Source organism: Brachycentrus maculatus, unplaced genomic scaffold, assembly GCF_059751285.1.
Source record: "Brachycentrus maculatus isolate JH-2025_06_01 unplaced genomic scaffold, ASM5975128v1 h1tg000397l, whole genome shotgun sequence".
NCBI classification, from domain to species: Eukaryota; Metazoa; Arthropoda; class Insecta; order Trichoptera; family Brachycentridae; genus Brachycentrus; species Brachycentrus maculatus.
Genome location: NW_028281146.1, coordinates 234236 through 259527, shown reverse-complemented (window position 1 = coordinate 259527; position 25292 = coordinate 234236). Strand labels below are relative to the sequence as shown.

At 34.8% G+C, this 25292-nt stretch overlaps 1 protein-coding gene across 2 annotated transcripts; it reads right to left on the bottom strand.

Annotated features, from left to right (window-relative positions):
• Positions 1–1586: 1586 nt before the first annotated feature.
• LOC148302912 (uncharacterized) lies at positions 1587–12160 on the bottom strand. Of its 2 annotated transcripts, none has more exons than XM_088270853.1 (8): positions 11980–12160; positions 9410–9572; positions 8425–8541; positions 7358–7415; positions 6087–6184; positions 5074–5282; positions 4319–4548; positions 1587–2749 (listed from the first exon to the last, which is right to left on the bottom strand). In XM_088270853.1, exons 1-8 carry the CDS (start codon positions 11988–11990, stop codon positions 2241–2243), a joined length of 1395 nt encoding a protein of 464 aa, XP_088126979.1. In that variant the 5' UTR covers positions 11991–12160; the 3' UTR covers positions 1587–2240. The 2 variants fall into 2 exon arrangements, with proteins under 2 accessions (XP_088126979.1, XP_088126980.1); XM_088270854.1 differs by having other exon boundaries at positions 1587–2746.
• Positions 12161–25292: the final 13132 nt, after the last annotated feature.

Here is a 25292-nt window from a genome sequence, read left to right as displayed (position 1 = left end):
TATATTTACATAGTACGGAAGGCACTGGCTCATAAATCCTTATCATTTCGCAAACTGGTATATTTTGTAAGGCTAGATAGTTAATTTTGCAGTTATGTACTGCCAGTCCTGGGGTACCAACCTAATGTATGGAAGCGAAGCATGGAGTTGGAAAAAGAAGGTTGGGAGTGTACTGAATGCAGTCGAAATGCGATATCTCAGACGAATATGTGGCAAAACAATGTAAAACAGATGTTTGAATGGTGAAATAAGGAAAAAATGCATGGCTGAGATATGCACTATCAACAATTAAGAAAACTAAGCATAATCAAGTATTTTAAATAATTGAAAGCAGTCAGTTCAGGAGTCAGAATAATCGACGCGTATGTATAGGGAGATGCATGAATGCGGAAAAGGTGAAGAATTTTGCAAAGACAAGAGTGGTGTGACAATCTATTCCCTCTGCCTACCCCTGCGGAGCAGCATGATGCTTAGTTATTTTTTTTGACATCTCATCAAAGATGAAGAAGAATATGGAAGTCTGGGCATTTACTGGGCTGACGACCGTCATATAGGCTGGTTTAAGTGATCACTTCACACACGTGTAACATTCACCAATTCTACCCATTATTGACAGTTAGTTAGTGACAGATAAACGATAAAAGAAATGAATTGATAAATTTGGGTAAATCAATATATCAAATGCTATTTTCAATAAAAATATCAAATAAACACCAAAAATTTCACTAATTTAGACATCACAATAACACAATAATAAAACAACAAGTCAAAATGGACATTAATTTTGACATCTTGTTTTATTTTTTTGATTCATAATTCAAGCATTTTTGAATTGCTAGAAAATTGGAACAAACGCAATACTATTTCGAAATAATTTTAGTACATTTCTCAAGTAAAAAAATGCAAAGTTTTGCAATTTAAAACCTGCAAATTAAATTTCTTATCAAATTTAACAACATTATTCTATTCATCTTAAGAATATATAGTTTGCTGTATTTGATTGTGTCCATAAGTAACGGAGAACTCTATGGCTAGTCCATGGTAGTGTTACCAATTGCAGTAAAAGCTTGTTGATATAACGCATTTGCTATGATGGCGAAGTTTGTTAAGGAAATGAAATTTAACGCGGGCGACATTCAATCATTATTTCTTGACATCTCAAAATAGACGAAGAAGAATATAGAAGTCTGGGCAGTTACGGGGCTTACGACCGTCACAGGCTTATTTACGTTATCACTTTTTACACACATGTAACATTCACCAATTCTACCCATGATTGACAATCACACTACTCAAATTCTTGGAACTTCTATATATTACATATTAGTTCAAATTCGAAACAGTGCTTCAATCACTGAAGACATCTATGGAGAGATGAAAGAAGCTTTTTTATTGAGCAGAAACTTTTTCATTTGTATGTGAGGTTTATCTCTGTTGAGATGTCAAAAAATAAAATAAATAAAATAATTCCTATAATTGGAGATAATCCAGATTTGTGAACAAGTATTTGGACACACTCAAAATGTTGTAGACATTAGATCACATTGAAAGAATTATTTTAAGCTATATTTTTAATTTAGAAAGTATTTGATGATATTTTGTAATAAAGTGACACCTACCAAAGCAAACATAATAAGAAATTGGATGTTACATATTTTTTAAATATAAACTTGAAGGTAAGGGAAAAAATGTGCCAAATACAGGAACATTATGTTTTTGTAACGCACAAATATATGCATGTCAAAATTACATACAAAACATTGCCGTGCATCATAGATAAAAAAAAAACTTCCATCATATTTATGAAAACCCAGACTTTTGAAATAGTATTTGGACACACAAAAAATGTTGGATTTAGAGAAAATTAACCTGTCAACCGGGCGGGACGCATAAATATGTCAAACGTAAACAATATCGGGTACGGGTAGGACATATGAATACGTCCTTGAAATATATGTTTATTATATTATATATATGGACGTATATTTTTCCAACAACAAAGGTATTAGTCATCCATACATGTCTCGACATGAATTTAAAACACGGAGTGAATCAGTATTCGCGCCCGTTACAAGTTGCGTAATTGGACAGCGGACCGCCCGGTTCACAGGTTAAGTTGCGACTTATCGAATACTACACATCAAAACTGGTCTTCGTTACAATTATGGACACAGTCAAATTAAACAAAAAAAAAACAAAACAAAAAAACAGTAATTCAATTAAGAAACGATTTTCTCGAGTCAAATTTCTTTACCGTCCTCAAATTCGAATTCCTTCTCCCAACTCTCGTCCGAGTTGCTACTGGCGCTGTCCGCAACCGCCGACTTGTCTGCGAGCTCTTCGGAGAGGCTCTTGGCCTTCCCCTTCTTCGGGTCTTCGTCCACAAAGTGGTCCTCGACCAGCTTGCTCTGGATGTCCGAGGGCTTGGAGCCCTTCTGCGCGGGCTTTTTCTGTCCCTGCGTCAGTTTCTTCGCCATGGTTTTTTGCACGCTCGCGACCGTATCGGAGCTTTTCGATTTCGAATCGGGGGTCTTTTTCAGGGGGGTTATTTTGGACTGCGATTGAGTTTTCTTCGGGGATTTCGTCTGACAGAGTTGGGGGCTGGATGCCGACTTGGCGGGCGACGGGGCGACCGCCTGCTTGGCCGGCGCGGTCGCGGTCTGCTTGGCGGTGCGAATTTCTTCCTCGTACTCTTCCAGCAGTTTTATCTGCTGCTCTTCCGACAGTTCTACGTCCATCGCGAAGTCTTCTGGAACAGGTTCGAGTGTGAGCAATGACATATTGACTGTTGGCAGCTAGAAGGGTGACTGACAGTTGGCCATTTTTCAGAAGTTGTATCTGAAGCAGTATAAACTAACCACTTAACAGTCGAATTTTGGCGAGAAAATTGGTCGGTGCAGAAAATGATCACCATGGAAACAAATACATGAATATATTTGGGTCGGGCAAATTAATACCACCCAGTTGGAATAGGATTTGCCCGAGCAGCACTCGGACTCATCAATGCAACACAAACTTCTTGCCATGTGAAGGATAAACTGACAACTTGTTATTGAGGTAGTATAATTTTTAAAGAAAGTAATGATGTAAACTAAGGAAACGATGTAAACGTGTAATCAAAGTGGTGTAGGTGTGAATAAAAAAAATCTATATGTGTTGTATTTAAAGTCCAATATGTGATATTGAGCTGTTTTGGAAAATTATGATGTTAATTTTTTTTTTATGATTATCTTCTAGTCAAAACCCAACAGAGTAGGACTAATTTTGCGCGTTGGTTAGTTAAATACATACATAATACGCGCATGTATGTAAATTGCCTTCGTGGATAAAATTTCCAATAATTTATAAATTTTATATCTTAAAAATCCTGTTAAATAATTTAACAGTAAACAGAAAAAGAAGATGACGCACATTTAATAGAATCCGATTGAATAGATTGATAACTTATGTAATTAACGACAAGAAGAAGTCTAAGTATAATCAATCGTAAAACCGACGTTTACTAGCGCGTTGCTGCAAAAGCGGAGGTGCATGAATTGTGGAAGAGAGGTCCCTACCATACGGGAGGTGTCCTGCCTTACATCTTGGAGATGCTCCAGCCCAAGAAGACCGAGAAGAAGGCGCCATAATACGGCGACTCCACTTTCCCCCTTCAGACTCAGCTGATGATTTTTATTTTTTTTTCATTTTTATATCATAATCCATATCTCGGTAGTGTAAAGGCAAAGGGGTTTATCTGTCTCAGACCAAATTTTACAGGAGAGCAAAAACAAACTTGTAAAATTAAATATTTTGTTGTTTTGGTATATGTACATATCTTAAATAATAATAATAAAAAAAACCCTTATCCGCACCAAATGGTGCATAGGGCACTGCTTCATATAAATACAGTGTTATCTTGATCGTATACCCATGAAGGAAAGGTGATCAGCCCTCCGCTTCAGGTACCAGTCCAGGGTAATATTAAATAAATATTACAGTGAAAAAATCACTTATATTTATTTTACCCCCCCTGGGAATCGAACCCAGGACCTCCAGAACGGTAGCCGAGCGTGCTGACCATTACACTACGGAGGCGGACAAAAAATCGGACATATCTTAATAAAACTAAATAAGTATTGCAACTACAGCTATATCCTTTTGCCAGATTGTGGAATACACTATTTTAGACATTTTGTGGAACAAACTTAGAATATGTAATTTTTTGCAGGTATACCCCTTTGCCTTTACACTACCAATCTGTATAAGCGCCCTTGAGGTAGTGTTTTACGAAAATAGCACTATATCAATCATCCAAGATAATAATTATTATTATTACCATTGTCCCACTGCGAGCCGGCATCGTTGGCCTCCGCCAGGTGCGGGGAGGAGCCGCAGTTGGAGCGCACGCTGTCCGAGGGCGAGGGCGGCGTGCCGGCGGGCGTGGGCGAGGCGGCCCCGCTCAGCGGCTCCAGCACGCTGCTCACCACCGCGTCCGTGGGCTGGTAGGCCAGCGCGCTGTGCAGGTTGCTCAGCCGGTCCTCCAGCAGCGCCTTCCTGAACAGGTACCTGGAACGAGAGACAAAAGACACTATAGGGATTTCTCATGATGTTGTTTTATTGGCTAATGAATCAATATGAAAAATCACAAGACTATCATATTTATTGTAACTGCAGACTTGGTAGAATTCCATATTGAATTGTTGGGTAATATATCCAAAATAAAACAAGGTTTGTTGGATTGAATTCTACATTTATTTATGTGTATTTATGTATACGTGACGCGTTTCGTCTTCTTAGGACATTATCAAACACTCAAGTGTTTGATAATGTCCTAAGAAGTGAAAACTAAAATTGTGAAATACGGAATACTTAATTAAAAATTATGATTATAATTTATTTTTGATGATCAAATATCATATATGATTTCTTTGAAAATTTCAATCGAAAATATTATTTGGTTTAGAAATTGTGAAAGTGATATATTTTTGTGCTAATCGCGAAAAACGTCCGCTATAGACTAGAGTCTATTGTTCGAAGCGCCCGACTACAATGTGTTAATTTGCGATATAAGTAATAAGCGCAAGTGCCTACCTCTCCCAGAAGTCCTCGGCGGAGAGCGCGGCCGGCACGAGGCGCGCGAGCTTCTCCCGCAGCACGGGGCAGGCGCGCAGCAGGCGCTGCAGGGCGGGGGCCGCGGGGGGCGCGTGCACGCAGCGCCAGGCCTGCAGGCGGCCCAGCGCCTCGCCCTCGGGGGCCACCAGGTACGTCGCGTCCAGCCGCTGCAGCGCCAGCACCTCCTTCTGCGCAGAAGGAGATATATTATATTTTATATGCGCACACACACGCACAACGCATGGATACAAATACTAATTTATGTATTGATTGTTAAATCAAACACCAATTTTTTGGGTCTACTATGTTGTATTTTATTGTTAACCTTCCCCTCCCAGTTATATATATCTACTACAACTTAACTTTTCAAATGAGAATATCAATTTAAAATATAATAGATACCGGCCCAGAATTTTTGTATTCCTCCGTAATATAATTATTTATTACATGAAAGTATTATAATACAAAGTTATTGATTTTCAGCGACGGAAATAAATAATTTGTGAAAAAATCAGGAATTAAATCACCAATACACAATTTTTTCTGTGTGTGCGCTTGTGGCGTCCTTTGTAAGTGTACCCGCATGTTGTCTTTACAACGTCTTTTCTCCGCCAGTAGCGCGCAGGTCGTCTTTTACGGCGGTTGTGTCGCTACGCCAGATATTGCAGTTATTTGCTAACTAACTAACCATCACGCCGCTTCTCCGCTGGGGTAGGCACATTTCCAAACCATCTCAACACACTTTTCTTAATTTTATCGATATTGCTTGTCTCAGCTTTGCATTCCTTCTTTATTTCACTAGTAGAACATCTATCATACATCGTTTTATCGCACATTCATCGTTCTTTGTGTAATACCATTTAAGAACTCTACATCACGACTACCAGTTTCGGAATAATTATTCCGTCATCAGATCAACTGTAGGCTGATGAAAATTGGCTTCTGAAATAAGCAGGATATGCCGTTTTGACATGATGAAGTGGTTTCCCTACCTGGAGCGGCGTCAGAGGAACTGGTTCTCCATCCGTGATGATGTAGACTTCAGTGTCATCATCATCCGGAGACGGGTTCAATACTGTGTTTACTTGATCTGGAATACAAATTTAAATACAACATTTTGAGCGTGTCCAAATACTTGCTCACAAATCTGGATTATCTCCAATAAACCTGTTAACCGCAACTTGTAAGGGGCGCGAATACTGATTCACTCCGTGTCTTAAATTCATGTCGAGACATGTATGGATGACTAATACCTTTGTTGTTGGAAAAATATACGTCCATATATATAATATAATAAACATATATTTCAAGGACAAATTCATATGTCCTTCCCGTACCCGATATTGTTTGCGTTGGACGTATTTATGCGTCCTGCCCGGTTAACAAGTTAAAGGAGTATTTTTCGAATTATTTTTTGACATCTCATCAAAGATGAAGAAGAATACGGAAGTCTGGGCGTTTACGGGGCTGACGACCTTCATAAGCTGGTTTAAGTGATCACTTTACACACGTGTGACATTCACCAATGTTTTTTAAAAATATATCGCTCACTCCTTTCAACAGCGTCATTATTAAAAAAAACATGATTTTTCAGGAGATCGTTTTAAAAGTTTAAAAATTAATATAAAGCCACTTATTGAACTTTTTACTGTGCAACAGATCTTTTTAAGTAAAACCTGAATATTTTTTCTCCATTTGAAAAATATTTAGTATTTTTAAAAAAATAATTAAACAATACCTTTTCTTCAAAAAGTAAAAACAACACTTTCTGTCCTGTAGCGGGTAAATATTAAGTTAAAAATATGCCGCTTTTGCTGGGATATAATACATTTTCTGGGCATTCCAAAAACATGCACAACTGAAAATTGACTATTTTTGATATATGACGTTGTTGAAAGGAGTGAGCGATATCTTTAAATGTACTGAAAATATGACACAACATTATCATCTAATAAATTTGTAGAACCCGTAGTGACCTCCTTAAAAGGGTAATGCTTCTCAATATACGTTTCCCATGCTTTCAGCATTTCTCTTATTACACCATCAAATTATCGCTCTGCTACTGCCTCCACTCATTATGTGAAACATCCCTCGTCAAGGGATCATTTTTTACACAACCCGTTTTGCTGGTTATGAGAGGTTCTTGTGTATTTATTTTGACCCCTGGGAAATGATTCCGGGACCTTCAACACGTTAGCCAAACGAGCTTACCACTACACTACAAAAGCAGACGCAAAATTACATTTGATCAAATAAAACATACCCATAAATGTACTAAAACTTTTCTTCATCGTGTTGGCTGTAGATTCAGGCTCATCCAGCTAAAAAAAATAGTAAAAAATACATTACTTTCAATTTACATCAATACTTCAATGAATATATCGTTCCGAACATTTTTAATTTGTTGCCGACGGATGTTAGAGGTCAAAATAAAATATGGACCAAAGGCAAAATAAATGAATGGGTAAATTATCAAGAGTTAATGTTATGAAAATTGTAAAATGTTTATATTCTTAATTTTTCTCTTTTTTTGTGTGTATACGTATTAGGTTAAAATCGTTAAAAACAATAAAAAAATGTATTGAAAAATAACTCCGACTAAATAAACCGACAAGACACACAAGGTGGGGTGGGGTCTCTGCAAAAAAAAAATTCCAAATATGTAAAAATTGTGATTTAAATAAATGTATACAATAAAAATTATTATTATATGTATTTCCCCTCATACTGGAAGTCCTGAAGAGAAGAAGGTGGACATGGTTGGGACATGTCCTTAGAATGCCACCTGAGAGCATCAACCCCTCATGTCTCTTCTTCCAACCCCGAGGATTCCGGCGCCCCGGAAGGCTGCTGACGACCATTCACCGACTATACTCAGCGGAACTTCGAGACGCCGGACTGACCTGGGAGGAAGCCGAGGAGATGGGGCGTGACAGAGTGACTTGGAGACGACTCGTGTTGGCCATATGCTCCACCTAGGGAGCGAACATGGAAAGAAGAAGACACAATAAAAAAATATATATTTATATATATTTTTTATTTGCAGTGGATACTTATTCCTCCATGCAAGTGAGTTTACTTTATTAACCACTCAACAGTCGAATTTTGGTGAGAAAATTCGTCAGTGCAGGAAATTATCACGAAACAACTCGAAACTAGACTACCCGAACACTGCTCGGGTTAGTGAAAAAAAACCAATGCATTAATATATTCGGGTCGGGCAAATCAATACCACCAAGTTAGAATACGAAAAAATATCATCTGAGGATACATAAACCTGCGGATATTGCAGTAATTCATAGCTAGGACTAAGTTGGATTATTGTCCTACCCTCAGGGTCTTCCCGATGGCCGACGATGTGGTGTTGATGACGTGAGAAGCTTCACTCTTCACGGCTGTACTCAGCTCATCCAGATCTTTCTTTACCATGCCTAGCACCTCTACCGACTGAAAATAAATAAATGAATATTATAAGGACTTTTTTTCATGCAAAGTGCTGGAACGGCGTTCCGGCACCTTTTATCATGGATAATTTTTTTTTTCTAAATTTTCTAAACCAATTAGACGAAACAATGTTAGCTCCTACGTAATTACAATATATATTTTATATAATTCGTCAAAAATATGGTATTGTGCAAGAGTGATCACCTTGCCTTCATGTAAGTAATGATCAAGATAACATTGTGTCAATTTGATGCAGTGCCCTATGCACCATTGGGTGCGGATAAGGGTTATAAGTAAGTAAGTAATAAACTATTTTTTTAGTAAAAAGCTTAACATTAAGTGAGTACTGGGACCTTTTTTGTTTAAAAAAAAAAGCCCTGTATATTATGATTGTTTCGGCAAATATTTCAGAAACACGTGTCACAATAGATTTAAAAAAAATCGAGGTATTTACCAAGTAATTCTTAAATGAAAAATTGATAGATATTAGATATTGTCACAGAGAGACTGCCGAATCAATAAATAAAATTGGTAAAAGAATTCTCTGCAAGTATGAGACAGGAAGTCTGCTTCTTTATTTTTTTAGGAATAACCTGCAAAGCGTCTATTTTAGATGCTTGTCTGCAGGTAGGATAGTAAGGATAGGGAAGGTAAATGTGAAAAATACATCACAAACACCCAGAACAACTGAAAATAAATCCTTCTGGAATTCATTTTGCAATTTGCGGGAATCGAACCCGCGATGAAAGTTTCCCAGTCGAGTGTCTACCCAACTACGACACAGCGCCTGTCCTGCCTATTTTAATCCGGAAATGTTGTGGGAAACTTTCAATGTAAGGGTGAAGGGTGGTGACTTGAAACCATTGCAGACCTTGTCCTTGGCTGCCGATATCCACGAGCCCCACCACCCCCCGGAGTTAGGAGTTTCAGCAGCCTCCTCTCCCTTTTCTACATGTTCCTCGGTCTCCGGAGTCCCCTCGGCAGACTCCACAGGACTCTCTTCCTGCGGGCCGTCATCCTTCTTCTTATCCACCCTGAAACCGGATGAACGAAAACAATTTATTATTATTTTATTCTATCGGACATTGGGTTATTTATTTGAACTTCGTGTACAGAAAGAAATAAGTCATTGCTAAAAAGCAATAAGTTGCAACCAAACAAAAACAAACTAGTGATATTGGTCAAAATGATTGATACCATATATAGCTGTTTGCAATCAGAGGGTAGATAGTACTTGAACATTAAAAAAAACATAAATAACAAATTGATGATAATAAGGCAAAGGAAAAGGGGAGTTTAGGGAAGAAGGTAGAGGGAAAAACTAAGGGAGGAATTTTGATGGACAGTTAGGATTCTAATGATAGATAGTAATGTCTCAAGCATTTCTTAAAAGTTATTGGAGAAGGTGCATTTGTTTACGCGGAGAGGTAATTCATTCCATAGTCTGGCCGCTTGGACAGAGAAGGAATTACTGAAGAATAATGTGTTATGGCGAGGAATGGAAAGTGTTCTTTCTTGGGAAGAACGAAGTGGTAAACCATATTTAAACATATTACATACATAAGTTACGTATATACTATTCTTGATGAGTATTCCACATGTATTTTACGTGTGAGATATTTGTGTTAGTGATTAGTTATATTTTCTCATTAGTTTCCTTTAAACATGCTTCTTGCCTTATGTTTTTTTTATATGCCTATTTACTGTACCTGTTTTATATTTTAAATTTTTCCCTGTGTTTTCTTATTTGTGTTTCAGTCTTGTTAACCATAATCCCATGTCCCAAAATGAATAGTGGAAATTATTCTTTAGTTCAATAGTGTTCTTTCTTGGGAAGAACAAAGGTTATTCACCTTACGGATGATATATCAATATTGTCTCAACTTGAGATGAAACATCTATGATTTTTTATTTTTTATATTCGTTAACGCTATTAATTTTGTACGGGTGTGAGTCGTGGCACCTCATCAAAACTCAGAGCAAGATACTGCAATGTTTTGCAAATAGGTGCCTGAGGCGAATACTGGGTGTAAAGTGGTATTTCAATTCAATTCAATTTAATTCAATTTATTCAATAATTAATATATACATTACAAACAAACATTTAAGGCGTATACATTAAAAAAACAAATTAAAAATTACGCAAGAAGACTCTTGTTAAATGTGTAGAAGAATCTCGCTTCGGAAAACTCCTTCGGACACATGGAACAGATCAATATCCAATGTGATATTGTTCAACATAGCGGTAGCTCTTCCTACGGGCATAACCATCAGCAGGTTGGTCCTGTGTATAGGAATATGAAACAATCTATGCCGACGCTGTCTTAGGTAACTATCGGGAACATACAGACCAATGCTCTGGATAATTTCAGGATTATCGATCATACCGCGCAACAATTGATAAAAATGCGTAATCAAATACACATTCCTTCTAGTCTCAAAACTATTGTAGCCAAGCATACCCTGGAGAAACTGGGTCGGGTAGAGCCAAGGATAATAGCCGTACTCTCTCATGTAGAGATACCTCAAAAACTTCTTTTGGACTTTCTCTACCATAAGAGAGTACTTAAGCTCGTGTGGCCCCCAAATCATCGAGCCACTCTCGAGTCTACTTCGCACCAAGGAGTTATAAAGAGTTCTCAGCACGCGGGTATTTTCGAAAACCCTTGCAGTAAGCAGAACAAATCTATGTCAAAAGTATGACTTTGTCAGGAATGACGATGTGAGGAGAAGAACCCAACAGCCCCTCATACTGGAAGTCCTGAAGAGGAGAAGGTGGACATGGTTGGGACATGTCCTTAGAATGCCACCTGAGAGCATCAACCCCTCATGTCTCTTCTTCCAACCCAGAGGATTCTTTTTTCATATAATAAGGAAAGAACGATACATGTTCCATGTCAAGTGACACCTTTAAAGTAATTAAACTACCTAGGTGCCCCAATATGATTGTATTCTAGGTACTATACATAACTTATATTACAACATTTTTTTGTATCGGAAAATGAAGTCACGATTACTTTTATCACTGTCATAAAATTTGATAAAACAAAAACAACAGAAAACTGTAAATAAAATACTTTAAATTGTAATACGTTATTTAATTACAATTATATGATGAAAAACTATTCCCTGAAATATATATATATATAAGAGCCGGGATGAAGTAGCATGTCAATTAATTAAAATAATTAAGTAATTCAGTCCATTACGGCAGCCAAAATAGAAAACATATGATCTCAATATCTTATTATGCACATTGCGTAACTACGCCAGCTTCTGATAACAACAATAACATGTGATAACCGTAAACTAGAATACCAAAATACAGCCAAATGTTCAGCTGTGAATTACAGCAAACCGAGGTGGGGAAAAGTTCAAATAATTAAAATATGCGTAATTATTTTGTTTATACAAAGAGCGTCCGACAGACGGTGTACGCACCTATCCGACATCGCAGTTGCGGTACTTCTCGCGTTTGGCACTTAGAAGAACATTTATCCTGATTGTTTTGAGGGTACACGGTTAAAATTAATTCACTTTTATCAAAATGTCATTTACTCTGTTGACAAGTCTCTCGAGTATTTGTTGACAACCGCCATATTGTATTTGTCAACGTTGACACAAACTAACACCTGCGTAAATTATGTCGGACAAAGTATTTTAGTAAATCACGTAAAATAAATTAAAAAAATAAAACCAATAAGAAGTTTCGTCCGCATTAAAAAATCAACAACATCGATTTTAAAATGATGTTATGCTTACTTTATTTAAAATTGTATTAAAAATATATTTACAAAAACGTGGGTAGGTTTTCACTTCCGTACCGATAAAATACACGCACTTTCAACTTCACCTCAATGCACCCAATTTTATCTGCGGGTTTACAATGCGGTATTTACTTTTATAGTATGGATTAATATTTTTTTAATGTTCGTATAATAAAAATGAACTATTTGTTAATTCGGGGCTTACTTCTCCTCAGGAGCTAAAATATTTAGTGACATTATTTTATATTGATCGCTGACATCTTGTTGAATTCATTGGAATGCTATTTCTACAGTGTCGGTAAAATGTTCAAAGATGTCGCTATACGTATCATTCTACGCCAGCCGAGGAAAAAGAAAAGACATTTCTCCGATTTAAAACTCATAAAACCTACATTTGATAAGTTTAATATTATTTTTCATTATTTTATTTGAATTCAGATCAGGTTTTCATAGTAAAACACGTCTACGCACAGAAAAAAACATGATGACAGCCAACAGGCGGAAAATTTGAAGTAACCGCTTCTCAAAGGTGCAGATAGAACACCAAATGTACCTATACACTTGTCTGATTAAATAATCAAATAATCATTCGAATAAAACATTTATCGTTACTCAAATATATCCATAAAGAAAAAAGGGTAAACATTCCTCGAAGGCAGTCCTGTCAAAAAATTACGAAGAGACTCCATGTCACCTAAATATTTTTTGATGAAAATGGCGCCATATAAATTAGTATTATTATTATTTTAAGTACATTATCTATATATTTGAATAAGATAATAATGCCTTTGGAGGGTCGGAGTGCCACGGGCGCCAGAAAAAAGGGAGCCAAGTAAAAATCTCTTTGTTTACCACTAAAATTTTGAGAGTCGAAAACATTTTTTTAGATATCGGTATAAAATCGGAAGAAATTTTGACATTTGGAGGGCACCCTAAAAACTTCATACGAGGGCGCTAAGGAACCAAAGAGAAGTGCTCTAAATATATATGCGGGGTATATTGTTTCACCGAATATAATATTATTGTGTGAGTAGGTACTTGTATATTTAAAGATTTAAAATGGGTAAGTGCGTGTTGTTGTTATGCAGCAGGTAAAGTAAGTACCTACCTGTTGCAAAATAACCTTTTAGCGTCGGAGTGTATAAAGTGACATCGGAGTAACGTATAATAGTAAAACTTCGAGCATGAGACCTAAGTTACGCTTGCAAATACCTAGCAAAAAGAGGGCGATCTACAAAAAGCGCCTAGCAAAATTTTTTATTTTTGTAAATAATACAATGTTTTAACAAAATACGAAGAGAAAATAGAAATCACTTAATATATGGTTTGCATTCTAAAATATCCATAATAATATAATTCCACAAAAGTCATGTAGTGTCACAGAAATATACCCACAGGCTTTAAGTACTATCAAAATTCAAAAGTAGTTGCATTCAGGTGTGGTGCGAGTAAAAAAGGACTGATATTTCAGTGATACACGTAAGGTTATTTGAATCGGAATTAAATTTCAGATATTGCTGACTATTTACGTGTATTTTTTAAATATATAAAATTAAAGAACCATTTTGAAGAGAAAAGAAAATATAAACCATGATTTTCCCAGAAGATTTTGTAGCTATAATAAAAATTGAGTTGCCATTCTCCTCGATACATGTCAGCTTTATTGACAGTATTGTCCCGACGACCTATAGAATGTCCCGATATTATTTTATTTTATTTTGATTTAATCTTCATGTACAGAAAATAAATAAGTACATTGGAGGGATTATTGCTAAAAAGCAATATCTTCCAACCAATCAAAAACAGACTAGTGATATTGATCAAAACGTTTGATATCATATATGGCTGTTTGTAATCAGAGGGTAAGTAGCACTCGAACATTTAAAAATGCATAAATTACAAAACTGACAATAAGGAGGGCAAAGGAAAAAGGGAGTTTAGGGAAAGAGGTAGAGGGAAAAACTAAGGGAGGAGGTTTGATGGACAGTTAGTTATTAGTTGGCTGAGGTCTTGAATGATCATGAAAATATGGAAACAGGGGAGTGCGAAATCTCATTTGTTGTCGAAAATACTCTAAAAAATCTGCCAATCTATTCAATTAGAAATATTTATTTCTTAAATACGCCATTCTTTTGTTTTTTTTTTTACTTAAGATATATTTGTCAAAATCTCTGAACGTCCAAAGGCTTACGACTTGGGATCAGTGCATATATCGCTCGCTCCTTTCAAGAACGTCATAAATAAAAAAAAATCGTCAATTTTCAGTTTTGCATATTTTCGGAATGCCCAGAAAATGTACTATATCCCAGCAAAAGAGGAATATTTTTAACTTTATACTTACCCGCTACAGGGCAGAAAGTGTTGTTTTTGCATTTTGAAGAAAAGGTATTGTTTAATAATTATTTTTAAATATACTAAATATTTTTCAAATGGAGAAAAAACCTTGGAGAAAAAACCTAAAACGATCTGTTGCACAGCAAAAAGTTTAATGAGTGGTTTGATATATATTTTTAATACATTGTATTATATTTTTAAACTTTAAAAACGATCTCCTGAAAAATCAGATTTTTCGATTTATGACGTTCTTGAAAGGAGTGAGTGATATGCATCTTATGCATATATAACATACATCTTTCATAACAACATCTCATATACATGTATAAACTTTTCTATAATTAATGCAATATGGAAGTTCAATCACTGAAAGAAAAGTGAACTTTACTCAAGTGTATAAACGTATAAAGTGATGTCGGGAGGTTAGTCCTAGGATCCTCAGACTTCCATCTTCTTTCGTATAAAAACGATAGATACATTGTCTCAAGTTGAGACACCTATAATATATAAATTGGTTTATATTTTGTTGAAAAATTAATTTAATTTATAAATAATACAATCGCATTTACTTCTTTTGACTACGTTCATATTTCCTCATGCAGATGTAATATGTTTTAATGGTAGTACAGTGGTCAAGGTACGTGCTTTTCCACAATATAACTTCGAGTTCAATATCGGGAATAAATTATTGCATTCTCTGTGAGGCGCTCATATTGCACTGTGCCTTACTATACACTATGCAGAGTAGAATTATGGCTAAAAGGCGATAAATAGAAGTTATGGCATGGCTTTAGACTATAAATAACCAAATCGCCATTAAAATAAACCATATAATACTCATAACAGCGCCTAAAACAAATGTAAAACCCAAAGTTTTTTCGAATAAGAATATGTTGTTTATCACATTTAATGTGTAAAAGGGATTGCATTAACATATATAACATATGAAGTATATAATAAATTAATATGCAAAGGTCCTGAGTTATTGTAAAATAAATGGTAACAATTTATTCCTTTATTTTAAATTCATGTACAGAAAAATATATGTAAATTGGCGAGCTTATTGCTACAAGCAATATCTTCCAGCCAACCAAAAATAGACTAGTGATATTGGTCAAAATGTGTTTTACTTTATATAGCTGTTTGCAATCAGAGGGTCGATAGTACTTGAACATAAAACACTATAAATTACAAATTACTGCTGAATTAATCATGAAACTACTTACAATAATTAAAGAAAACACTTCGTTTTTTACCACTTGAGTGGTAAAAAACGAAGTGTTTTCTTTAATTATTGTAACATGTCTTACCACAAAGTTAATGCCGAAACAATAAATAAAATATGAAACTACTTTATATGAAATATTAATGAAAATTACAAATTGATGAAAATAAGGGTGGCAAAGAAAAAAGGGAGTTTAAGGATGGAGGTACATCCATACATCTAGTCATACATGCCCTCCCATTACGCAGACTTTTGACACTGCCAGTTTTTAGGTTCTGATTGATCTGATCGTACCAAGTTTTTTTCAGTCGTCCACGTTCTGTTTTCCCTCTTGTAGCCACGGCTGAAATATAAGAAAAATGCTTTTTATCCTTTGAATAAAATTTAATTTGAATCAAATTTTGTAATTTAATCTAAGAAAACTGATATCGCGGAAAATTATTTGAAATAAAATATGAGAATTAAAAGAGATTTATCATTTTATATGTTTTATAAAAATACGAAATATTATTTTGGCAGATTTTGCATCTCGCGGCAAAAAAATACCGCATTTGACAATCTAGAAAACCGCGCAAAAAGTCGCCATGTTTGTTTTCCAAAACAAGAATGCTGCTTTATTGGTCACGATCGAAGATCAATGCTCATTCGGACTGGCCGCGCATCTCGAACACAAGTCGACGGAAACGTGCCGTCTCTGTTGCTCTCACGAGCACTATTAGGAGGAGAGAAAGAGACGACTGGCGCTGCTGGCGTCGCTTTGGAGGGAAAAGCAATTTATTCCGACGTTTTTTGTATTCTTTTTTCATATAATTTAGGGCTGACGGGTAAAAACGGCCACCGAATTGCTTTAACTTGCCGGTAAGTAGGTACCTACACATATTTGTTTATTTTTTATTATTATTTATTTTCACTGCGTTTTTCACTCTGTATCATTGACTTTTTGGAAATCCGTATTTTAATGAATAATGAAAAATTCACTTTAAATCAAAAAAGACCATAGTATTATTTTTTGACATCTCATCGAAGATGAATAAGAATATGGAAGTCTGGGCATTTACGGGGCTGACGACCGTCATAGGCTGGTTTAAGTGATCACTTTACACACGTGTAACATTCACCAATTCTACCCATTATTGACAACCACACTACTCAAATTCTTGGAAGCTCTAAATATCGCTCACTCCTTTCAACAACGTCATGTATCAAAAACCGTCCATTTTCAGTTGTGCATGTTTTCGGAATGCCCCGAAAATGTACTATATCCCAGCAAAAGCGGCATATTTTTAACTTAATATTTACTCGCTACAGGGCAGAAAGTGTTGTTTTTGCATTTTGAAGAAAATGTATTGTTTAATTATTTTTTTTAATATACTAAATATTTTTCGAATGGAGAAAAAACATTCAGGTTTCCTAAAAAGATCTGTTGCACAGTAAAAAGTTCAATACGTGACTTGATATTTATTTTTAATACATTGTATTATATTTTTAAATTTTAAAAACGACCCCCTGAAAAATCTAGTTTTTTTTACATATGACGTTGTTGAAAGGAGTGAGCGATATGTGTTCTCCATTGGGATAACATTTTTCCATAACTTTTTTAAATGTCTCGAGAAGCGTAAAAGCTACGTTCTTTTTTGTTAGGGTTGCTTTCTTTAGGTTCTTTTTTCTCACTTTGAATTTGTATATTATGTTCATTCTCTTGTCGGTCCATTAGAAATTCATTAGTCAAGGGTTCAGAATGAGATTAAATCATCTCATTAGTATATTCACTGTTATAATAATATCACTCACTCCTTACAAGAACGTCATATATTATCAAAAATCGTCAATTTTCAGTTGTGCTCGGAATGCCCAAAAAATGTACTATATCCCAGCAAAAGAGGTATATTTTAAACTTAATATTTACCCGCTACAGGGCAGAAAGTGTTGTTTTTGCATTTTGAAGAAAAGGTATTGTTTAATTCTTTTTTTAAATATACTAAATATTTTTCAAATGCAGAAAAAACCTTCAGGTTTTACCTAAAAAGATCTGTTGCACGGTAAAAGGTGCAATAAGTGTCTTGATATTAATTTTTAATACATTGTATTATATTTTTAAACTTTAAAAACGTTCTCCTGAAAAATCAAGTTTTTTGGTTTATGACGTTCTTGAAAGGAGTGAGCGATATGTTCACTGCACGGAAACAAAACATTTTTGCATTATTGCCAAAAAAGATGAAGTTTTAAATGCGCGAAATAGCGAATTGTGCGAAAGTCGATATTTTTACATACTGTGAAACGCCTGAAAACATGATTTTCTAATTTTTACGTAATTTATATTTTGACCAGTTATTATTAATCAAAATATATGTAAAGAAAAAAATGTAAAAATTACTTCTTTTTACTATTCGGACACACTCAAAATGTTGTCATTTTCGTAAAATAATACCTTATGAGTCATTTATAAATAGTAATGTCTGGATAAATTAACGTAAAAAAATTTATTACACATTTTGCTACAAAAATATTTATAGGTTATTCAGATTTTTTTTTTAAACGGGTCTAGTTGTATTTTCTAGGGTTATTTTCCGAGAATCTGAAGCCATTATGGAACTTGCAGCCCCGGCTTTTGGGGCGATATTAGTGTGTCAGTGATTGATTTGTTGACTGATGGTATTGGTGTTGTCAGATTCAAAATAAAAACATTTTATTTGAAATATTTCTTGTCTAATTTTAGCGCGTCGAAAAATCATTAATTTTTTTGCTGTAATTTACATTGAATAACCTTTAGTTAAACCTCCAATTTTTCTGTGTTTAAGAAAAATGATGTAATTGTTATATACTTATTTGTTTAAAAAATAGTATTTTTGTTTTTATTATTTACAAAAATATTCCAATTTCATACTATTTCTGTGAGCCTAAGCAGCTCATTATTAGAAATATGTATCAAATTGTGGTAGAGTGGATTCGAACCGAGAAACTCTGACTTAAGAGTCTGTGACACTAACCACGGGACCACAACCCGACACTACATAATTTTAATTTCAATTTCAATTTATTTATTTATAATTAACATACACATTAGAAACTTAAAATTTAAAGCGTATACAAAAAATCGAAAATAAGCATGAATACTATTTCTAAAGGTGTAGAAGAATCCCGCTTCGGAGAACTCCTTCAGACGCATGGAACAGAGCGAATTGGTGAATGTTACGCGTGTGTAAAGTGATCACTTAAACCAGCCTATGATGGTCGTCAGCCTCTTCATCTTTGATGAGATGTCAAAAAATAATATGAAAATAACTCCTGTAATTGGAGATAATCCAGATTTTGTGAACAAGACTTCGCTCACTCCTTTCAAGAACGTCATAAATCAAAAATTGCAAATTTTCAGTTGTACGTGTTTTCGGAATGTCCAGAAAATGTACTATATCCCAGCAAAAGCGGCATATTTTCAACTTAATATTTAACCGCTACGGGGCAGAAAGTGTTGTTTTTGCATTTTGTAGAAAAGGCATTGTTTAATTATTTTTTTCAAAAAACTAAATATTTTTCAAATGGAGAAAAAAACTTCAGATTTTACCTAAAAAGATCTGTTGCACAGTAAAAAGTTCAGTAAGTGGCTTGATATTTATTTTTAATACATTGTATTATATTCTTAAACTTTAAAAACGTTCTCCTGAAAAATCAAGTATTTTTATTTATGACGTTCTTGAAAGGAGTGAGCGAAGTATTTGGACACACTCAAAATGTTGCATAAAGAAAGTACTGAACTTAATGAATAATTTGATTTAAAAATATTAACCAATATAAAACAGTAACCATTACTTGGTGAGTAAAATATTTTATAAAATCAGTCAATTTTCAATTGTACGCGTCGAATTTTTTTAAAGAAAACTGTTTCAATCGATTCTGGCAACACAGTTCGAAGGTAGCCCGCGTAAAATATTCAAGAATTCTTCTTTTTTTATCAATCCACATCATTCCTTATGCCCTTCTGTGACAGCCAGTGACGCTATTGTCAAACCGATTCCAAATCATACGCCCGTCTCGGTCACCCGTCCCCAAAACGGCCAAGGATGAAAGAGACGCGGATATTGGAAATATCGCAGTAGCGCGACGTTTTTATGCCATCCGAGAAAAACGAGCATTTGAAAGTTGAACGTAAAAAATCGCCAGGTTAAATAAATTGACGGAATGAGAATAAATTGCAAGTTCCTACCTCGGATTTTTTGCTCCAATCTGGCAACACTATTTTCAATCCCTTTAATGCGGATTCTTCAGCCAAAAAGAGTGTTTTTTGCCTGGAATTTTCACTCATGAATTACATGAAATTATAGTAACTTTCATAAAGAGTAAATCCACTCACGAGCAGCTATATATAAGCTATATATTTAATACATTATTTATATAATAATAAATCCCTTACCGCACCCCAATGGTGCATAGGGCACTGCTTCATATAAACGCAGTGTTATCTCGATCGTTTTACACATGAAGGAAAGGTGATCAGCCCTCCACTTCAGGTACCAGTCCAGTGTAATATTGAATAAATATTAGAGTGAAAAAATCACTTCTATTTATTAAACCTCCCTTGGGAATCGAACCCGGGACCTTCAGAACGGTAGCCGAGCATGCTGACCATTACACTACGGAGGCGGACAAAACTACAACTGCATTTTTATTTTTTTTAAATTTTTATTATTATTTTTTTATATTTATTTAAAATATAACTTTAATATATAACATATGGTTTTGCAAAGAAAAGAGTCATTGAAAGGCATGGAGTTAAAAAATTATGAAAATATTATTCAATATATGTAGTTATATTCTAAAAAAACGAATTCCAATATTAATTCTATAAAAAAATGCGTTGGAGATACGTCTGGCCCCTTGGGCGGCAGGGCGCTTTCTGAAATGGTTGTTTGCGAGTTCAGACTAAATTCAAAAAAATATATGTCCATGGGGTTCGTTCACATTAGCAGTGTCGAAGTAACTCATGCTAGTACGAGTTCGGGTGTGCAACCTCGAATACTCTAGCCCTACCTGTGATTATCCATCCTATCAATGCAGTGTTATCTTGATCTTTAATTACTTGAAGGAATGTGATCAGTCGTGAGCTTCTGTAAGATGTCAGTTCAAGTTGGTATGTTGTAAAAATTTGGTTGGTTGGAAGATGTTGCTTTTTAGCAATAAGCCCGCCAATGTTTTTATTTATTCTCTATACATGAAGTTTAAATAAATAAACAAAATTCGTATGAGAATTAATTATATAATAATAATAAATCCCTTACCGCACCCCAATTGCGCATAGGGCACTGCTTCAAATAAACGCAGTGTTATCTCGATCGATTACACATGAAGGAAAGGTGATCAGCCCTCCACTTCAGGTACCAGTCCAGTGTAATATTGAATAAATATTAGAGTGAAAAAATCACTTATATTTATTGAACCCCCCTGGGAATCGAACCCGGGACCTCCAGAACGGTAGGCGAGCATACTGACCATTACACTACGGAGGCGGACAAATAATTATTTAGAATAATAATTAATTAGTAATTTTTATTTTGATCATACTGGGATTTGAGTTCGGGACCTCCAGCACGCTAGACAAACGCGCTAACCTCTACACTACGGAGTCGGACGAAATTTCAGAGTTGTATTATCATAATAATATGGTTTCTCTGAACCCTTTACATACTGTGATGTGAAAAAAAAGAGTGATAAACATAATTTGAATATTTCACTTTAAACCTATCATTTCCTGTTATACCGACTCGTCATCCCCCCCTCCACCTCCCCTCACACACACACACACACAAACACACCTCTCGTGTTCATCCATCATCTTCATGGGTGCATCCAAAACCCAGCATTATTTTTGTCCAAAAAATAAAATTAGAGCTCGATTTTTTTAAAGTTGGCCTAACGCTATGTTGAACAATATCTCATTGGATATTGATCTGTTCCATGTGTCTGAAGGAGTTTTCCGAAGCGGGATTCTTCTACACCTTTCGCGATAGTATTCGCGCTTATTTTCTATTTTGGTAAATGTATACGATTTAAATTTAAGTTTGTAATGTGTATGTTAACCATAAATATATAAATTAAAATTGAAATTGAAAATTGGTGATGGGCAACTTTCTTTTATAAGATTTTCGATTAAGGGTGGGATCTCTAAAGTACAAAATTAGAACGCGACCAGCAGCGCGAGAAGCCAGACGTATTGGCTGCGTACAATTTTTTTTAAAATATAAATTGATTTTTTTTAGAATGTTTGTTTTAAAAAAAAATAAAACCAAAGTTTGAATATAGTTTACCCCCAGGAAGACCACCTAAACGATGGAGAGATAGCTGGTCTTCCACCTCTCAGGAGCAGACTGGAGAATGACAGGATATAGTCATAGGACTATATAAAGAAGAAGAAGAAGATTTTAAATATAGAAAACACTAACTTTGGGGATAAATAAAATGATTTGTTTTTTTTTTTAAACTCTTTACCCTACAATTACTCCTCTCTTTTCGAAACCGTATATTTATCGTAGAGAAAAATGTAATATTTTCTACACAATACATTAATTTTCGTTAAACCCAGAAAAAAATAAAGATTTTTTAGGTGTTGGTCAAAACACCGATTTTGTATTGAAAAAATAAGTTTTTCTCCGAAACAACTACATGATTTCGAAAAAAAAGAGTTACTGAAAGGTATAGAATTACAACAAAAAAAAATTCAGTACATATTCTTTCCAATTCTAAAACAAATTCCAATACATATTCTAAAAAAAAAGTGCGTGGACAACACGTGTGGCTTCTCACGCAACCGTTCGCGTACTGATTTAAAACATTTGAGAGTACATCTTTAAGCCAGCCAAATGCCAGGCCATAAGCTCTGGAACGCCCAGACTTCCATCTTCCTTCATATAAAGAGGAACGATGTTTTATATCAAGTTAGAAAGTTGTAAAAAATAACACTCTTTTTTTACTAATTGAGTTTATTTTATTAAAACGACTAGTTTCGGAAGCTATGCTTCCATCTCCAGGTCTAAATATAAACTTAATATAAAGTATTGTTTTTCTTTTACAATTTATCATGTTTTACCACAAAGTGAATGCCGAAACAATAAATAAAGTAAGAAAATAATTCTGTCCGCCTCCGTGGTGTAATGGTCAGCGTGTTTAGCTACCGTACTGGAGGTCTCGGGTTCGATTCCCAGGGGGGGTGAAAATAAATATTGGTGATTTTACACTTTAATATTTATTTAATACTACCCTTGACTGGTTCCTGAAGCGCAAGAGTGATCACCTTGCCGTCATGTAAGTAATGATCAAGATAACACTGCGTCAATTCGATGCAGTGCCCTATGCACCATTGGGTGCGGATAAGGGTTATAATAAATAAAGAAAACGATTCTGAAAAAGAGTTTGAAAGAATGATTGTGGAGACTCGAATGCATCCCTGGGCCCCCCGCGGTCTAGTAACTTGATTTCTTGACACATATAAATGAATTGAACTTTGAAAATATTGTCAATACAAAAGAATCACATATCTAATTTTGTCTCGTGCTCCTTGCATTGGTCGTCAACCTTCCATTTCACTCGAAACTCCTGTGGAGATCTGATTGCTGTAGAGAGAGTGATCCCCTCATCTGGTCTGAAGCAATACAGTGTCTAAAATATGTATGTTTTCATGCGCCAGCATTTATTTGATGAATATATCTAGCCAAAGATTGAATAATTTAATGGAAATCCCTTTTTGTAAATCCAGACTCGCGGCTTTGCGCTTTAGTGTCTTTACATTCATTTTTCATACCTCCAAAACTGTTTAATTCATTCCACAAAGCTTATATCGCTCACTCCTTTCAAGAACGTCATAAATCAAAAAACTTGATTTTACAGGAGAACGTTTTTTAAGTTTAAAAATATAATACAATGCATTAAAAATAAATATCAAGCAACTTATTGAACTTTTTACTGTGCAACAGATCTTTTTAAGTAAAACCTGAAGGTTTTTTCTCCATTTGAAAAATATTTGGTTTATTTAAAAAAATAATTAAACAATACCTTTTCTTCAAAATGCAAAAACAACACTTTCTGCCCTGTAGCGGGTAAATATAAAGTTAAAAATATGCCTCTTTTGCTGGGATATAGTACATTTTCTGGGCATTCCGAAAATATGCACAACTGAAAATTGACGAATTTTAACCATAAATTAATTTGATTTGAATTTTAACCATAAAATAAAAGATTTAAAATTTTGCTTAAATTATTTATTAAAAAACAGATCTAAGTACCTTCTTCTTTTAAACGTACAACTCATATAGTACATATTTGCTAACTTTTTTTTTTCATTTTTTTGATTTTTTGTTTTCTATCAAAATCAAATATTTATAGTTTATATTAGCCCTTATAATCTTATTTTATTTTTGATATCTATTGTATTCTTGCCAGTACCCTTTATTATTATAACCCAAAATAAAATGTATACCCACACACAGGCCATGCCTTTGTGGGATCTTTTTTTGTATTTTAAAATTAAATATTTTTTGTATATTTTTTGGTACTTGTAATTATAATTTATTGTGTAATGCAAAAGATTTTAAAATAAAGAAAAAAATGCAGATATACTGGTTAAACAATTCATCATACATTTTGACTTGTCAATATATGGATAACAAGTATGGAGTATAAGTGATCACTTCAAACACGTGCAACATTTACCATTCTACCCATGATTGACAACCACACTACTGTTTTTTTTTGGAACTCACATATATCATAAATCTCATAACACTTCATATTTGAGTTCACATTTACCATCTATTGTTGGTTTGGGAAAGTTTCTAGTGGACTCATGTACATGGTCAGGTCTTGTTTAACCTCGGCTCTTAAGCATGTTTGTGCTGCAACCCTTGGAGCATATTGGTCTTCGGGTCAAGCAAAAATCGCATGTGTTAAACATTTTGTGTAGTTTTAAATGTGTAAATAGTGCTATGGTAGTGAAGGGTAGTATTGTTTGCATGCTGTGGTAGTGATTGTCCTGACGAAGAGACGGGTGCCTCTCGAAACGGGTAAATAAAAAAAACTAATGAGAGTGGTTATATATTATATTTATTCAATATTACCATGGACTGTTACCTGAAGCGGAGGGCTGATCACCTTTCCTTCATGTGTAAAACGATCATGATAACACTGCGTTTATAAGACACAGTGCCCTATGCACCATTGGGGTGCGGATAAGGGCTTTATTATTTTTATTATTATATATTACTAATAGAAATAATAATAAAACCCTTATCCGCACCCCAATGGTGCATAGGGCACTGCTTCATATGAACACAGTGTTATCTTGAGCGTTTACACACGAAGGAAAGGTGATCAGCCCTCCGCTTCAGGTATCAGTCCAGGGTAATATTGAATAAATATTACAGTGAAAAAATCACTTATATTTT

What these genes read in the sequence shown, in the direction of transcription:
- LOC148302912 (XM_088270853.1), bottom strand. An exon ending in TATCGGCAGCCAAGGACAAG is followed by an intron (nt 8,542 to 9,409) that starts GTCTGCAATGGT and finishes ATTTATTTTCAG; the next exon opens with TCGGTAGAGGTGCTAGGCAT. An exon ending in TTCCTCTGACGCCGCTCCAG is followed by an intron (nt 5,283 to 6,086) that starts GTAGGGAAACCA and finishes CCTTCTGCGCAG; the next exon opens with AAGGAGGTGCTGGCGCTGCA.